This window comes from Ursus americanus, chromosome 14 (genome assembly GCF_024610735.1).
Source record: "Ursus americanus isolate L20-20 chromosome 14, mUrsAme1.1.p, whole genome shotgun sequence".
Lineage (NCBI taxonomy): Eukaryota > Metazoa > Chordata > Mammalia > Carnivora > Ursidae > Ursus > Ursus americanus.
The window spans coordinates 36,431,576-36,449,167 of record NC_142140.1 but is presented as its reverse complement, the minus strand read 5'-3'; the positions used below and the strand labels follow the sequence as shown (position 1 = coordinate 36,449,167).

General features: G+C 57.9%; 1 protein-coding gene across 7 annotated transcripts; it reads right to left on the bottom strand.

The window, feature by feature from the left end:
• Positions 1–716: 716 nt before the first annotated feature.
• Positions 717–16,426, bottom strand: ITIH4 (inter-alpha-trypsin inhibitor heavy chain 4). Of its 7 annotated transcripts, none has more exons than XM_087866976.1 (24): positions 16,271–16,426; positions 15,005–15,165; positions 12,484–12,588; positions 12,176–12,338; positions 11,927–12,037; positions 11,361–11,486; positions 10,577–10,693; positions 10,153–10,321; positions 9,924–10,049; positions 9,577–9,758; positions 9,309–9,494; positions 7,087–7,226; positions 6,662–6,822; positions 6,343–6,369; positions 6,063–6,116; positions 5,853–5,906; positions 5,535–5,657; positions 4,883–5,014; positions 4,764–4,790; positions 4,553–4,690; positions 3,366–3,540; positions 1,643–1,797; positions 1,413–1,509; positions 717–961 (listed from the first exon to the last, which is right to left on the bottom strand). In XM_087866976.1, the coding sequence occupies exons 1-24, from the start codon at positions 16,358–16,360 to the stop codon at positions 892–894; spliced, it is 2,889 nt and encodes a 962-aa protein (XP_087723102.1). In that variant the 5' UTR covers positions 16,361–16,426; the 3' UTR covers positions 717–891. The 7 variants fall into 7 exon arrangements, with proteins under 7 accessions (XP_087723102.1, XP_087723104.1, XP_087723103.1 ...); XM_087866978.1 differs by having other exon boundaries at positions 4,553–4,681; XM_087866977.1 differs by having other exon boundaries at positions 5,535–5,654.
• Between the last annotated feature and the right edge of the window lie 1,166 nt (positions 16,427–17,592).

Here is a 17,592-nt window from a genome sequence, read left to right as displayed (position 1 = left end):
CTGTCCAGGATCTGGGAGCACCCCCATGAGACTGGAGGCTCCTGGGGACAGACCCTGGCTTCCTTCCTGGGACCAGGGCCTCACCCCGGACCCTCTCTTCCAGGACTAGCCTCTTGACAAGGCAGTGAGCAGACAGGCCTGAGCCTGAGCACACGGGTGGAAATCAAACTGTGTCATGCAAATCCCAGCACCAGGGGCCCCAGAGCTTGCTGAGAACCTCGGGGAGCTGGCCTCTAAAGAACTTCTGCCCAGTTTGTGCCCACCCGGGGACATTGGTTTCTAACAAGAACGTCTACCCAGTTCACGCTTCTCTTTTTTTAGTCAAAACTGGTTTCCACGGCCTGAGTGGCCATAAAGCAGACTAAACCTTTGCTTCCAGAGTATGTTCTCCTGCCCTCGTCCCCCAGTGGGGGCTGAAGCAACATTTTATTTGATTGACATTTATGTAAGTTCATTAGCCAACATATGGTGCACCATTAATTTTTGACGTAGTGTTCCACAATTCATTTTGTGTATGACACCCAGTGTGGGGCAACATTTTAAATAGGTGGTTTAATCTCTCTAAATCGTAGTTTCTCTGCTTGTAAAATGATGAGACTGGGCTGGAAGTTTGCCATGGGGCTTACTGGTCACAGGCCTTTGAGGGGCTCATGGTAGAAGATTCTAAGATTCTAAGAATCTAAGATTCTAATTCTAATGTGAGATTTAGCCAGATGCAAGCAGAGATGCCCATTGCCTGGGCTTACAGCACCTTTATTTGTAATGAGTCAAAATATCCTCCCCATTGAAGCCCAGGCCCCACAGGTGGCCCTCGGGTCACAGGGTGGCAGTCCTCTGCACACTTTCTGGCAGCATGGGGGGAGGGGGTGGGCTTAACCCCCCCCCACATAACTACAGCTCTATGGACCAGCAGGAAATCTCTGTTCCTGGGGACCCCTCTTGGTAATCCAGCTTGAGCAACCTGGGATGGAAAGATGGACAGACAGAAATATAGATGGTCAGCAAATCTCAGGTGTGGTAGAAAGAGACGGAAATGGCTAGGGTTACGAATGGGGAGGGTAGAGAGTCTCAGGGCCCTTAGAATTTCCTCCAGCACAGGCTGACAAGGCCCTGTCCCCCAAGTGGACCCAGCTGTGTGTGGTCCTCAGGGTCCGGGGCTCTGAGACCTTCAGGAGGAGTTTCCTACTGCCCCCCACCCCCACCCTAGTGATCTCTGGGCTGGGGTGTTTTCTGTGGGTCTGAGCGGACTGTCCTTTGTGGGGTCACTGAGAGCTGGGTCAAACGTCTCTAAAGCATCAGCCTTTGCCCTGACGGTCTCTGTTTGCCGGGCAAGGACAGAGGAGTAGGGGCTCAGCTCCCAGCCTCCCGGCCCCCACCCCTGGCCGGGCTTAGTGGCCTGCTTGCGCCGTCACCTGGTGGCAGAGTAGTCAAGGCCTTGAACCCTCAGGGTTCGCTTGCTGTCATCTGCCGCCGCTGGGGGCCCCCAGAGCACATCCTGGTAAAACTGGCCTGGGATACAAAGGGCGGGTCAGCAAGGAATAAAGACCAAGAGGGCGGCTGGGAGACACACAGAGGTGAAGGGCATTGCCTGTTCACAGGCACAGGTGGCTTCTGAGGACGCCCGGAGCCACGGGCAGCATACCGAGGGTCCCGCCGACGCGGCTGGAGAACCGGTCGGTGTCCCGCAGGAGGAGCCGGAGCCCCTCGCCAGGGCCGTCCCAGGGTAGCAGGCCGATGGTCACTCTGTCCGGGCTGCTGAGCAGCAGGAGTCCCGCCTCGTCCATGGTCATCTTGAGGCTGCGGGGAAAGCCAGGGGCCTGAGCAGTCGGGCTGCGAGCAGGCGGGGGCTGCCCTCTTGTCCTGGGGAATTTCCACCGCGGACTGATGTTGACGTAGTGATATCTGCTGTATTCTTTATCAAACAGAACGGCGGCTCCTTTCTCTCCGGTTCTCTTAGATTCCGTTTCTCATAAATTAGTTGGATATGATTTCGGCAGGTCTCGGTACATTTACTCTGTCCCTTTCGTTTTTATGGCCAGTGCCACTTCCTTCTGACGATCCGTGTTACTTAGGTCTAGAAGAGCAAGTCCCTTTTTGTTCTTTCCTCCTTTTTTTACTTAAGATAATCTGAAATTCTTACCTTTTTTGTTTTCTTAGGAATGTTAGGCTCTTTTAAGCACATTGAACAGGACCCTGCTGTTACTCTGAGGTTATTTTAAATGGAATTGCCCCAAACTGACACTGTCTTCACGTCAACGTACAAGACGTGGTCTGTTTTCCCTCATGTGTCTCTTCCGTAGCTCAGGAAAGCATCTGAACTTTTTCTCACTGCGGGTGATAGGAATTATTTATTCTACCTTCTAGTGTGCGTGTCCAAGGCACAGACACGCTGTCATTCTCTGTATTTATCAGATAATCGGAAACTTCAAGACCTCTTACGAAATTGGGCAGTTTTCAGGCGAAGCCCTTGGATTTTCTGGGCATGCGCTCATTCGTCAAGTGGAAACCAGTCTCTGCTGCGGGGCACGGAGAGGGCAGAGGACGAGGCTCTCTGTACCCGGTACAGGCTGGGGGGCTGTAGGGCACGGCTCTAAGAGGGCCAGGGTCCTCAGCCCCACTCCCAGGCCCCTTGTGACCTCCAGAGCTGGAGAGCTGCCTCTGGAAGGCTCTATGGTGGGGCAGCCCCTCCCAGAAGAGGTGGCCGTCCACTTGCATTACCCACCAGCTGCCCAGTGTTTGATGCCTGGTAGACTTGTTGCCCCTCATCAGAGGAGTAGGGGAGTCTGGGGAGTCTGCTAAGGATGACATTCCTAACCTCCCCTGTGGGACGGTGCTCTCCAGCTCCTCATTATTGTCATTACCTCGCCACACTGACAGTGCTGCCCTCTGCAGTACCCCGTGGGCACCACACTGCCTAATGGGCAAAGTGCTCCCGGACCACGTCCTCTCACTGGATCTTCTGCTCAGCCCTCTGACTCAGGGCTGGGAGATTATCTCTGGTGATGGGTGAGGAAACAAGCTCAGAGAGGGTGAGCAGCCTGCCCAGGGTCACACAGAATTAGCAGCAGAGCTAGCTCCAAACCACACCATGCCTCACATGGGACAGTGACCGGAGTTAGGTCTGAGGGCAGCCAGGTCCCAGCCTAACCGCTCTGTGCCCTCCAGGGCAGGCGGGTCTGGTACAGGGCTCTCCGCGTCTCTGTTCCTCCTGTGGGCCCAGCCCCCTGCCGAAGACTCATGCCCAGCCACCTCATCCGCAGGCCCGTGGGCTCAGGTCACCTGTCGGCACCGTCCCCAGCTAACTGATGTGGCCAGAGAGATACCCAGCCTGGGGGAGACCCAGGGAGACCCAGGCCGGGGCGTACCTGGGTGTCACCGAGAACAGTGTCTCCTTCCACTTGTAGGCAGAGTTTTTTCGGTTCCGGGTCACTACCACGTGCTCAGGGGAGGCGCGGACCTGCAGCTGGGGGTTCTTGAAGGTCACCTCGATCCATGAGAACTGGGCCCTCTCTGTCTCGTACTGGGCGGTCACCTCAATCCCTGAGAAGGCCGGGGGCAGAGAGGTCAAGACTGTGGCCTCAGCTGGGCGCCGCCCCGAGCGGGAGGACCACCCAGACCCCTTCTCACCAGCTGACCTCCCCAGCTCCCTTTCCCCACTGGGGGCTGGTTCCCACAGTCTCTCCCCCTGGTTTCAGAGGGCTGTGGAAGGGCCCCCGAATCCTCAGTGATGGCCATCTTCAGACGAGCCCTCTGAGAAGGGACTCTCATAAAGCCCCTGTGGCGTGCCTGGCCCAATGAGGTGCTATGGCCAAGGGCAAGATGGAGGAGGGGTGGTGCCCCCCTCTCCTCTGTGAGCAAACAGACTACAGAACTGGTGGGCTGAGGGGCAGACTGTGTCGACCTAGGAGGAACGAGGGAGCTGCATGTGCTCATTGAGTCCGGCTGGCTCTGCAGGCGAGCCTGTCCCTGAGTGCGGTGCCTCCTCACGCCTGACCTGACACTCGGTTCAACCAGCGAGACCACTCTGGGGGTTGGGGGTACAGGTCTGGCCATACACCTACCTCCTCCCACCACTCACCGCCTCCACACACTCCACGGTCCCACCAGCACCTTCCAGGGCTCTGCTTCTGCCTTCCCCTTGCTCTGCCCAGTGGACCCCTACTTGTCTGCCAAGGCCCAGTCACTCCTACATGACGCTGCACAGCCTTGTCCCCCGGACAGCTCTTGTCTCTTCCTCCGGGTTTGCTTCCATGTCACTCTGGACACTGACTATAGGCCATGGAGCTTATCTGTGCCCAAGTCTGTCTCCCCACCACCAAGTACAGCAGCGCCTGGGGGCAAGTCCATATCGGGTCACCCTGGAGTGCTCAGGCCACCCAGATCTGCGTATGTGGTGCTCAGGGGTGTGGTCGTGCCATGATCTGGGACCGGCCTGCATGGGGCAGCGTGTGTCTCCATGGGCAGGTGTCCTGTCGTTGTCTCTGGGGTAGTAAGTCAGGAGTGAGTGGTGTCTGGGTCTCTCTGGGTGGATGACGGGATGTGCACTTCTCACCTTGGTCAGGGTCTGAGAGCAGGTTCATCGGCCCCTGAGAGTGCTTGATGTCCACACAGAGACGGTCCACGCTCTGTCCAGGCAGCGTCAGGATGATGGGAGGCGCCTGGATGGGGGCTGGGACAGCAGCTGTGGTTCCTAGGGTAGGTAGAGCAGGCTGGGAGACAAGGACAAGGAGGGGGGCCAGGCCTGAGGGAGGCTGGCAACTTACCTGGGGGTGAGGCTGTCTTGGCTGGTTCTGAAAGAAGAAAGAGTGTGGGTTTAGGGAGCCCCTTCCCAGGGATGTGTGTGGCCAGGGCTCCTTCTCGACCTCAACACTGGGAAACCCACGTGGCAAGTCTGTAGAGCTCCCCGAGGCTTTCCTCTCCCCGAGTCTCCCTGTTATAGAGTCAGAAGCTACTGCAGGGACATCTTTGGCTCTTAAATCCATGCCGTGAATCATCCTTTCAGGAACGGAGGGAGCTGATGGCGCCGAAGCAGGCATCAGTGCAGGGACAGCCAGAAACAGAAAGGAAGAGGGCAGTCAGGACTGAGAGCAATCAGCACGCCCTCCAGCCATCATCACTGCCGCCCGCCCCCCACCCAGCCGCACAACCCCTGCCACGCGTACACCCAACTGAGAAGAGCTTTGTAATGAGATTTTCAAACAGGAGAGCATGCTATTAGGGAAAATGGAGAGGACACATGGTCTGGCCTGGCTCTGCACTGTATCTGAGTCCAGATCTGGAGATCAGAAACAGCTCAGGGGTCCACTGCTGGCTTTGGAAATGGAGGAAGACTTCCCTTGCTAGAAGGCTCCATCCTGAGCCAGCCCCCAATTCAGTGACAATAAAGGACACGTTACGTCACGTCATGGCCCACAGCAACTCTCCCTGGTTTGTGCCCAGCCCTGTGCTTTGTGCTTTACCTCATCAACTCTACGGACATGTTTCATGACCATCTTGAGGAAATGAGACCCTCAGAGGGTCAGAAAGTGGCTTACCTAACATGTCCGGTAGCACTGACTCTCCAGCTGTGAGGTAGTCTGGATAAGGACGAGGAGAATTAAGAGGTCCTCGTGGTCCCGCTCTCCCTGGGTCATTAGCTATCTTCCCGGAAGTTCCTGCTTTGGAAAAGTTGACACATGCAGCCTTCTGTCAAGCAGTGTCATCCCCCAGGAGAGGGATGGGGAGAGGACAGATGGCTCCCTGCCTCCACCCAACACTCTGGGAGCCTGTCCTCCCATGGCCAGGAGAAATTCAGAGTGGGAACGATGGACCCTTCTGGAGCCCCCCACCCCCCAGCCCCCCACTCGAACTACCTTGTCCTCTATAGCTTCTTCCTTCAGTGAGGACAGAGTCTGCATAGATGTCTCCTACTCAGATAAAACTGGACCTGAGTCCCAGGCCTGCCAACCAGCCCGGTGAGTTGGGCAAGTCATTCCCCCAACAACCAGGGCAGAGCCCAGTTTGTGGCCAGGGTCAATGTCCTGTCAACCCCTCCTACCCCTTCCCCTTCCCTCCTGTGCTACCTGTTAATCTGAACCCTCTGTCTCCTGTGGTATGAAGTCTGGAGTATGGACGACCTGGAAATCAGAGGGACCTGGGTTTGCTTCTTGGATACACCTTTCTGGGGTCCGCAGCTGACCAGGGATTGTGTCTCTGAGTGCCTAGGACAGGGTCTGAGTGGCAGACGATGCCCCCTCCTGGCTGCAGAGAGACCCTGGCCAGCAACTTTGTGGGGCTGGTGCCTTAGGCCCTGTGTCAGCCAACCGTCGCCCCGCCCAGCCTTTGAGGGAATTAGGCCCTTACCTAAGTAGAAGTTCTTGTGTCTGTTTTCTGGATAAAACAAAAAGAGAGAGAAAAGGAAATACACCATTGGAGTGGTTTCGACAAGTTTGAAGCGCTTGTTTAACCTTGCTTCCCAAACCCAGCACCGAGGGGGTGCAGTGAACTCTAGGGTCGGGAGACCTGGCCTCAGCTTCCTCGTCAATGAAATGGGATGAGTGTCCGGGGGCTCCTGGGAGATTAGGGGTGGCCAGGTTGGGACTTTGTGGGGACACAGGGGAAAGACCCCAGAGAACACTGGGTCAAAAGTGTGCTGCCAAGGAGGCTGGGGTCCTACTCTCACCCCTATTGGTTTCCATGGGCTTCTCAGCAACTTCAGACCGTTCTCCGCCATCGGGTTTGGTGACCACCATGGACGTGAGGGGAGTGACAAAGCAGTAGTGGAGTGACAAGTTCAGAGCTCGGGTCTCGAGGGCCTGCTTCTCAGTAGCGGATGCTGAAACCCTGCAGGTGGGGGACGTCAGAGGCTCAGCGGGTCCTCCCCGGATGCTTGGACTCTCCCTCCCTTCCAGACCTTTCTGGGAGGTTCCCACTGGGAGAGTCTGGAGCTTACCCAGGATGCCACCACCCCCTCTCTCTATGCCTGGGAGATGCCCCGTGCCAGCTGAACCTGTTGCCCCCCACCCCCCCCCACAGGGGAACGCTTGGGAAGGTGCTCGGGCTGTGTGTGGCTGCCCCAGCGGGCCATCGGGGGTGCGGGCCACCCACATTTGCTCCAGCATTTGCTGGATGGTCAGGTACGCCCAGAGTCTCTCCATGAAGCTGTGGAAGATGTACTTGGGGCTCTGGAACTCCTTCTCCTGCTCCGCCACTCTGGACTCCGTTTGGAAGGTGATGTTCTGCATGTGCTAGAAAAAGGGGCCCAGCCCGGGCAGGAGCAGTGAGGGCCTGCTGGCCACGCCTGGCCTGGAGCTCCCCGGCACTCCCACGGGAAACCTGGTTGGATTGGGGCAGTCCCCAGGAATTGGCTGCCAGCACCGCATTTCCTTTGAGTAGGGTGGAGGGTGGGGAGGGAGTCTGGGGCACCAGACCCAGTCACAGAGCCTCCCAGGATGAGAAGGAGGTGGGGTAAAAGGTTGCAAATTCTCCAAGGGCAACATGGCAGGCACAGAGCCCGGAGCTCAGGTCAGACTGACTGTTCCAGAGAAAGGGAAATGAGAATGGAATCCGAACCCCTGGCCAGAGTAGAAACAGCAGTGGGAAGGAAGGGCAAATGCAGTGTGGGGGCAGAAAGGGGCCCCAGAGGCATTCCACACTCATCCCAAAGATGGAGACTGGGGACCAAGAGGGAAGAGCCTTCTCCAGGAGTCAGTGGCAGAGCTGAGGTGAGAACTCAGGTGTCCTGGCCCTGATAGGGCTTGGGGCCCCAACTGCCCCAACCAGCTATCCCCTGCCCAAGCTGGTGCCCTCTGTGGGGCTGGGCCTGGTGGGACGGTGGCAGTAAGGCAGGCGCCAAGCTCTGGGTGGACTGCTGCTTCCTTCCCCAGGGAAGGGTCTTCTGGTCTTGGGCTGCCCTGCCCGCAGTCTGGGAAGCGGGTCCGGGGACAGAGGAACCCCGCCCTCTCTCACCACCACTCCACACAGCGGCCGAAGACCTTACCATGGCTCAGATCCCACCACCCCTGCTGGGACCACCTCCTCTGTCGCTCACCCGCAGCCTGGTTTCCCAGAACTGCCACATGCAGGCCACCTGCACGAATTTTGCCCTGTCCACACACACACAGCGATTTGTTTGATGGTTTTCGTTAAATGAACTTTAAATAGACAAATACTATTTCTTTGGCCTCGTTCCAAGCAATCCTACCCGCAAAAATCTTAGGTCTGGCGTTCAAGTTATATTTTTCAGGAGACATGTTACAATAAATACACAACTACTGAAACAAAGACACGTTTGTGAACTACCTTGAGTCACCCCGAGTTCTGCACTTTGGGAACCCCTGGCCTTCAGGTTAATATTAGCAGCTAATGTGAATGGAGTGTTTACACTGGGACCAGACATTAATCCCCACAGCAGCCTTACAAGGGTGGTAGGTGACCCATTCTGATTTCTGCACAGGAGGAAACTGAGGCACAGGGAGATTAGGATGTGGCAGAGCTGGGTTTGAACGCAGGCAGGCTGGCCACAGGGCATGCGCTGCCCATCACGATACTCGGCTACTTTCTCTGAGGCAAGGCCCCGCCCCCCACCCCAGTGCCCCCGACTCACCCACCTGCTGTTCTTCCCACACATGCTGCCTGCTTGCCATGCAAGCCCAGAACATTCCTCTATCATGCCACCATCTCTACCACCTCCTACTCATCCTTCAGGCTCAGCTGGGCCTCCTTCAGGGAGCCCTCCCTGATTCTCAGACCAGGTTTGGGTTCCCAGTGCTGCTCCTCTGAGGCCCCGGGTTTATCCTGTCAGGGACATCCCACGCTGCAGCTCCCTGTTTGTGTGATGATTTACCCGCATTGTCTCTCCTGGGAGGATAGTATCCCCAGGGCCTAGAGAAGAACCTAGCACAGAGCAGGTGCTGTTTCTCTCCGTGGAATGAGAGGGTCTCCTGTGGCACAGAGGCACGGAAGGCCGGGCAGCAACGGGCACCACGTGGGGAGCCGGGCTCTTGACCTGGCTGCAGTGGGGCCCGAGGCAACTTGTCTGCCCTGCCTGGATCTCAGCCTGGTCATCTGTGAAATGGGAGCAGTCTCCACTGCCCGATAGCAACCTCCGAGGCCCGGTGTGAGGACAGGAGGGCATTCCAAGCACCTGGTGCTCTCAGAACCAGCAGCAGCACAGGCTGACTGCTGAGTGTCACCTCCAAGCGGCAGAGAGCACCGCGTGACTTGCGCAAGGTCAGCTGCTGGAGCCCTGCCGGGCTGGGCTTTGAACCCAGCCCCTCTGACTGCCTGCCCAGCGGCCCCTCCCCTGCAGAGCGGCTGGCCCCACTCACCAGCTGCCCCCTGACTTTAGCTGAGAGCACATCAGGGCTCTGGTCCCGGAGCTTGCCGGCCACGACGATCTCGGAGCCTTTGAAGAGCAGCCGGAAGTTGTCCTGCGAGACCTCCTCCACCACATTGCTGGGGTACTCAAAGGTCACTGCTGTCAGCAATGGGTTGGCCACTTCCTGGTAGAAGTCCTGCAAGGTGCGGGGGCGTCACGAGTGCCGGGCTGGGGTCTGCCCGCCTCCGTCATGCAGCCCACTGGGGGCCCTCTTCCACCTGGAGCTGCAGGGCGGAGTCCGAGTCCTCATAGATGCGCCGAGCCAGGCCGCCGTTGTCCAGCGCCAGCTTCTCCAGGAAGGCATAGCTGACGTCGAAGCCAAAGCCCAGGCAGAAGAGGCTGTACTGGCCATCTATAGCTTCCTTCACGTTCCTCTGGATCCTTGCAGGGTTGGTCTCCCCTGGACCCAGCGGTGTGGGAAGGGGGAGTGAGGAAACAGTGAGTGGTTCAATGATATTTCTGGAATCTCAGAGCCAGAGGGGCCTCGGATATACGGCCCCCACCCCCACCTCGGGTCCCACGGCAAGCCGGGGGACAGCCCCGGAGTTGCTGGCGGTGCCCTCACCCATGGTGGGGTCGCCGTCGGTGAGCAGGATGATGAGGGAGACGGTCCCCTCCGGCATCAGCTCTTCCTGTTTGGCACTGTTCAGCAGCTGCACGGCCATCAGCACCGCATGGTTGATGTCGGTCCCTGGGGGACACGTACTCTCAGGGTGGCGACTTCCAGCCCAGGTCCCCAGGCTGGGCTTGCTGCGCCGGAAGCCCCCACACTGCAGGGCCCCAGAGGTGCTCACCTCCATGGGCCTGGATGCCGGCAGCATAGCTCCTGGCCTGGTTCACGTTCTCAGCCGAGGCCGGCACCAGCAAGGGCTTCCACTGGGCTGCATCCCCGCTGAAGCTGATAAGGTTGAACTGGTCGCTGGGGCTGAGGTCATCCAGGATCTTGATTAAGGCTTCCCGGGTCTGGGCAGGAGGGTGGGAGACTCAGGAGGGTGTCCGAGTGGAGCCTCCCTGGGGCTCACGTGTACTTGGATGGCATACCCGGGCTCCCACGGTCAGTGCTCTAGGGGCAGGCCCTGCCCACACTCTGGCCAATCTCAACTCCTAGGTGCCCCCTACCCGGGAAGATGGAGGAAGGAGAGTGCCTCCTGGACCAGAGCCAATGGAGTGAGGCATGTGTGAGTTTCCAGGGCTGTTCCCTTCCCCAGCGGGACCCACCTGCTGCATCTTCCTGCCACTCATGGAGCTGCTTTTGTCAATGACAAAGATCACATTCTTGGGTATTGTTGGTAGGCCCTCGGGGGCAAAGTAGTGCACAAAGTAGCCATTCTCGATCTGTGATCAGAGTGAAACAAACAGAGGTAATGAGAGCTGCAGACCTGCCCTGCCCCGGACTAGCCTTCGCACCGTAATCCTTAGGTTCCTCTCTTCACGCAGCCGGCTCCGTCTCTGTTCCACTGCTGACCTCCCCAAAGCTTCACCATCTTCAACGGCTCAGTCCAGCCCGTCTCTTGCCTTCCCTGCTCACGCGAGTGGCCCACTAGAACTCTGCCCCACTTTATCTCCTATTTGTTTTAGTACTTGGGGCAACTTATTCTAAAAAGTTTAGACATAACAAACCTGAAATCCATCAGAAGAGTGAAGACTTTAAAAACAAGGTTCATCAAAGGTGTAAAGGGAAAGCACATGATGCCAGAAACTTGTGTGAAAAAAGCTACTGCCACTGAGCATAAAACTGAACTGTGAGCCTGCTGGCAGCCAAGGCAATAAGGGAAATCCTACAGGGCATCTCTTTAGCAGAGGTGAAACTTTTGTGCCTCCAAGACAAAATTGTTTCAGGAACAACATAACAAAATCGCTTGTTTTCAGTCTGTGCTGCCACTGGTTCACCCTGATAAGTAGGGGCAGTTATTTTGCCTTTCCTTCTAGAACATGCAAGCTCAGGCCTTTGAGCATGGATGGATTTTCTAGTTGCCCTACTCTCGTCTTAGAGCCCACACACCTGAATGGAGCCCCCGGAGCTGGTCCGGTTCACATCATAGCGGACGATGAAGTTGCCATCCAGGACTGTGTCCTGCTGCCCTGATGACTTTTGCTGGGAGAGCATGGGCTTGAATTGGATGTGAGCCTGGGGAAGGACAGGAGGTATTTGGGAGAAGCCCATGGTCACCCCCACCCCCCATCTGAAGCAAGAATTCCAGGATGCAGGGAACGTTCTCTGAGGCCCAGCTGTTGGAGAGACTGCCTCCATACAGGGGAGTGGGAGCTGTGCGAGCAGAAGCTGGGCTGAGGATGTGCAGGATCCAGTTGGCGGCCCCTCCCTGCTGTGGGGCCCTCACTCCAGCTCCTCCCCACCGTCCTCTCCCCAACTCAGGCTTCACACCAGCACCCAGCAGGCTTCTCTAGGCCTTGTCCTCTACTTCTGCCACATAGCAGCATGGACACGGACCTCTGAAGTCCCTCCAGCTCAGAGAGTCTGCCCAATTATCTCACTCTCTGGACAGACTCATACGGCTGGCCTGACAACAGATCCTTGGGACCCTTGCCCGCCAACCGTGGCAGGCCCACCTTGGTCTTGTTCTGCGAGACGGTGAGGGCGTCTGCCAGTTCGTTGGTCATGAAGGTGCTCTCTGTCTCCAGAAAGCTGATGCCCTGAGGCTCGAAGATGTGAATGTCCATCTGGAGGCAAGAAGTGGGTCACTGGGTCGGCCAGGAGCTGGGGCTGGGTCTTGCAGGAGGCAGAGGGGGAAGGAGGGGCTGCCCTCAGCAGAGCAGGTGTCTTCCTGGAGGCCTCCCGGGAGCAGGCAGTGCCAGTACCTGTAGGTGCTTGACCAGCTGCTGGGGCTGGACTTTCAGCAGCAGCTCATACGCTCCCAGATGCCGCTTGAGCAGTTCCTCATACACCAGCTCGAAGGTGACCTTGGCAGCGGGAGCCACACTGACTGACACCTGGAACTGCTCCGTCTTTCTTCCGGCAGCCCTAGGGGAGGACAGCATCAGGTCTGCCCCTCCAGGCCAGGAAGGGTATGGCCACTGGAAGCTGGAGAGGGTCTGCAGGGCTGAAGGCAGGGGCACCCCCAGCCCCACCGCCACTGGGGTCCCTCCCCCCACCATCTTTGGCTCACTTGACAAGGCCAGCACTCTCTCCCCTGGCCACAGCTGCGCTGTACTGCTCCTGAGCTGCAGCCTTCTTCTTGATGATGCCTGGGTAGGTCACTCCTTCGATGATCCTGGGGCAGGATGGCTGGAGTTGTGGAGGGCCTGATAGGAGCTGGCCACTCCAATCCCACCTCCTCCAGGGAGCCTCTCCAGACTCGATGTGCCTCTTAACAGACTGACTCCTACCTTCGCCTGAGCCCACCCATTTGTTTATTAATTATTTATTTATTTAAAAGATTTTATTTATTTATTTGAGAGCGAGCGAGCGCACGCACACAGCAGAGGGAGAGGAAGAAGCAGGCCCCCTGCTGAGCAGGGAACCCCACTTGGGACTTGATCCCAGGATGCTTGGGATCATGACCTGAGTCGAAGGCAGACGCTTAACTGACTGAACCACCCAGGCACCCAGCCTACCCATTTATTATGTACTTACTGTATACAAGCCTCTGTGCAGGGCCCAGATGAGGGTGGCGGGCCTCTGCAAGCTATGCCAGGCTTCTATCTACCCTGCGGCACGTGCAGTGTTGATAAACATGCATTGACTGAACCAATGGGGGAGGAAGGCTGCAGAGGAGGTGGGACGGAGAGAAACGCCGGCCTCCACCCTTGCAGTCTGGCCCCACATTCCGGCTTGCCCACTCTCACAGACTCACAGCCTGCTCCCAGAGGAGCTGGTCAGTCACCAGCAAGCGCTTTCCAGGGCGCACGTGTGCCCAGCCTTGTGTGCAGCGGTGTGGGGCAGGCGGAGGGATAGGGGTGTGCTGGGCTCCCAGGCCCGTGGGAAGCACAGGTCTGAAAGGCTCTGATCCCTCTCCCCTGCAGCTGTCCCCTCTTCCTGCCAGCACGCGGCAGGGCCCTCTGCACAGAGGTTGGCCTCTGGGGAAGTGGGTCTTGGACAACTGGTGGACAGGATTTCCAGGGGGGTGGACACAATCCTAATGGCTATTCTTTGGGACTAGAAAGAACTGCCAGGGCTTTTCCTCTGGAAGAGGAACTCTCCAGACCCTCCTTGTGAGGTGAGCAGCGATGTGTCAGTGAACCTAGTCTGCTCCACCTGGGATGGCATGAGAGGGTGAGAGTGTGCAGGGATGGGCAGAGAGGGTGTAGCCAGGGCATTAGGACCTGGTGTCCCTCCTCCCCACCTTTCTGACCTTCCTGGTCATACTCCGGGCAGGGATGTGGCTGCTGAGTGGGCCACAGGGCTCCTCCTCCCAGATGCCCAGCTGGGGTTCCCCGCCAGGTCAGAGAGCAGGGCACCCTGCCCCCTGCTTCCCCATCTCCGGCGGCAACACCATCTACACCCAGAGAGGGGTGCTGGCCCTGGGCTCTCAGCACATGCCATGCACCCAGAGGCTGCTGGCCTTGGCCCCCTGTGGGAGGCCAGGTGTACCCTGTGGCACTCACGCAGCCAGTCTGGTGACACAGGCCTGGCTCCAGGGTTAGGAGAAGCAGGGGCTGCTGATGGCGTGGCAGGGAGCAAGGAAGAAGCCACCACAGGGACCCAGGCCCCACTGCAGGTTTTCAGAGGTCTCAGGGTAGTCTGGGGACCCCAGCTGAGAGAAGCTTGCTCTCAGCCCCATCCATCGCCCTCCCTGCATTGCTGGGATCAGCGTCTCTCTGGCCTGCCCTCAACCACTGCCTCTCCCGCGGGTCAGGACAGATGGAGAGGGTTCTCATGCATTTAGCAAACATTGCAAAGGAGTCGGGAAAGGTGGGGGAGGACGGGAGAGGACAAGGTGAGGATCAGCCCTGAGCCACAGAGTCCACAGAAATCCTAGGGGCCTCCCCATGCGGCTTCTGGCCCAGAGCAGAAATGCCCTCTGTGATGTCCCTGGTGGGAGGGAGGGGACAAGCTGGCTTAGAACTTCCTGTGACAGAGATCCCCCTCCTCGAGGCATTGCTCCATTGTGAAGCAGCCCAGGAGTTAGGAAGTCGGCTGTATTCTGAGCTGGACTCCGCCTTTTGTGACTCCCTCCTGCCTGGGCCTGCCCGCAGGATGCCCCAACTGTGCCCTTCAGAGGCAAAGACACCAAGATGCTGTGGTTCTCCATCTGTCACCTGGGCAGGTTGGTGGATGGTGGATGGCGGGAGGGATAAACGGAAAGATGGATGGTGGGATGGATGGATGGAGGGAGGGATGGAGGGATGGAGGGATGGAGGGAGGGATGGAGGGAGGGATGAATGGATGGAGGGAGGGATGGAGGGATGGATGGAGGGAGGGAGGGAGGAAGGGAGGGAGGGACGGATGGCAGCAGGGATGGGTGGACAGAGGGATGGAACATCCCTGAGAATGCGTGAAGTTCATGGGTAAAGCCTCTGGTTCCTTGTATTGCCTACAGGCAGAGCACACATGCCTAAGGCATCCATCCCGGCTCACCTCACATCAGGAAGAGGGTCGCTCTTCCTGACAGGGTGTCGCCAGGGAAGAGGGTGTCATGGTGCTGGGTGGGAGGAGCATGATGGGGAAGAGGGCGGGAAGGCACCTACATGGAGAAGTTGGTGATGAAGGCTCTCCTGGGCAGCTCCACCTGGAAAGTGGCCTTCTGCATCGTATCGGCCTTGTTGACCACCCTGCTGGTGACGACAGTGTGGGCAAATCTGGACGAGACCTTGGAGTCCACGGTGAGGCTGTAGATGTCTATGTCATTCTGGACCAGGGAAGGGGGAGGAGGTGGGACTGTTTCAATGCCACCCCAGCTTAAGATGACATTCTTTAAGAGGGGACCCTGCCCTGGTCCCCGACCCCGACTGAACCACGACCAAGCCTCCGGCCAAACCCCGTGAGGCATTTCACGTGTGAACGCTGGTCTCACAGCAGAGGGAGCTGCGTGCTTCGTCCCCCACCCTTAAGGGCTACGGCGCTGGAGCCTGAGCCCCAGCGTGTCTCGGAGGCCACTCTGACTTTCTCCTCAGGCAGGAGGCCCCAGCGGGGTCAGGCAGCTTCGCATTTGATCTTAGCTCTGCCCAGTAAAATGGTAGTGAACAAAGTTCTATGATTTCTGGTGACCTTGGCCTCCAAAGAAACTGAAAAGAAGCTCTTACCTCCCACCAGATGCTTACAGGAGCTGGGGGAACTCAGAGGAGACAAGGGCCCAGTCTCTACTGGGACCCTTCCTCTTTGCCCCCTTGGCCCTGCAGCCCTGGACCCTCCCCAGGCACATGTTCCTCTCCTCCAGGTCTGCAGTTCCCCAGGAAGGATGCATGCACACCTGCAGCCTTGCACACCTGCTGTCTGCACATGGCGTGTTCAGGTGCACACGCAGCTTAGCACCGAGGCGCGTGACAGGCCAGGTGACTTGTGGGGTGTCTGCTCGGTGGCAGGCACTGTACAGAGTTTTTTCTGGATATTGCAGGTTAGATCTTCACAACAAAGCTCGGAATACCTTTTCTTTTTACCATTTTACAGATGAGGAAACCGACAGAGAGAGCATAAATAACTCCTCCGAGGCCGCTCAGCCAGGGGGAGGGAGAGCTGGGCTCATGACGCCCATTCCCACCCACTCCACCCTCTGCCGGCCCCCAGCAGCAGCTGGCGGGGCCGCATGCCTCCCTGTAAAATGGGAATGGGGTCTCCCTCCTATCAAATGTGAGAGCAGCCATACAGCCCCAGGCCAGTGCCTGGCGGATGGTCGGCACGTCTTTGCACACACACTGATCCACCCTCACTGGGCCGCACATGCTTGCACACACACAGGCTCTCCTTGTTAATCAGCTCACGCCACTCCCGCTCAGGCCCCCACGGACACCCGTTACCTTTCGGGCAGTGGTCATGTGGAGGGCAGCCAGCAGCAAGAGCAGCAGCAGCGAGATGCCACAGGTGCGGCCAGGGGCTGAAGTCTTCATTTTGGCTCCAGTGTGTGGCAGGTTGCTTCTGAACTTGAGAGGATACGGGGAATGAATTAATAACAAGCTCACTGTCCCACCCCTCTGGGGGCGGCTTCTGGGAAGTTGGGATCTCCAAGCCAAAAACTGGAGTAGCCTCAGCTAAGCAAACAGTGAATGTCCTGTAGACCTTGGCTGGGGACAGGAACACGTACTGAAAAGAGTCAGGCTCAGGTGGAAATTGGGTATGGCTTCCCTTCTGAAAGGTCTAGAATCATCCCAGGCCACTGGCAACCCCTCTCACCAGCCCTTCCACCAGCGGGCTCCCTAGGCCTGGGAGACACAACAGTGAACCAGCCTGCTCTCCATAAGCCCAGCCTGGGAGAAACAGGGATGGCCCAGAATGGGGCTGGCTAGGGAATGGCTTCAGGAGGAAGGTGACCTGGAGGCCAGCTCCCTGTGACTGGGGGGGGGAGGGGGTTGCCCTTAAAGGTACTGAGCAGCCCCTGGGGTGTCTGACTGGGGCAAGATCTGCTGGGGCCAGGGCAGGACAGAGACCCCTTGTTTCTGGGATGAGAGGGGCTGGACCCAGGAGTCCGTCCCCTTCTCTGTGCTTGGGTCCCAGGCTGCTGTTGGGCCCCATTAATCTAGCTAGGGCTCCTGGTTCAACTCCAGCAAGGCCCCCAGAACGAGACCCGCATCTGGCAATACAAACTGAGAGCCATAAAGATGCCCGCACCTTGTGGCCCAGAGGTCTCCCTCCAGGGGATTTATTGAGAGGAAAGCATGGAACAGTGTGGCGGTGTGTGCACTTGGGCAGCCCGTGGGGGTCAGTCGTGGAGAGAGAGCCCATGAGTCATGGCTTGCGTGAGAATGCCGAGCCATCAGGACACCAAGGCAGTGTCACTGTCCTGAGCCCAGACCCGTGGGAGTGTACCGGAGGGCCTGGGGTAGGATTACTGGTAACTTTTTTCAATTATCCTTTAATAAACTTGAAATCCTTTTGTAACAAATCACAGAGAAGTGAACAAATATCGAGGGATCTGGAGACAGCTGGTGCTTGTGTCCCTGGCAGTTCTGGGAAAGCCCAGTTCCTGAGTCTGGCCATGGATAAGGTCGAGTTGCTTCAGCAGTGTGGCCTGGTGCCAAACCCTGGGTGGAGGAGGGAGGATGGTTTGGTGACACTGGGTGGGGTGGGGGGGGATGAGTGGAGCACAGCAGCCATTCTGGGGGCCCACACAAGGTTCTGAGGC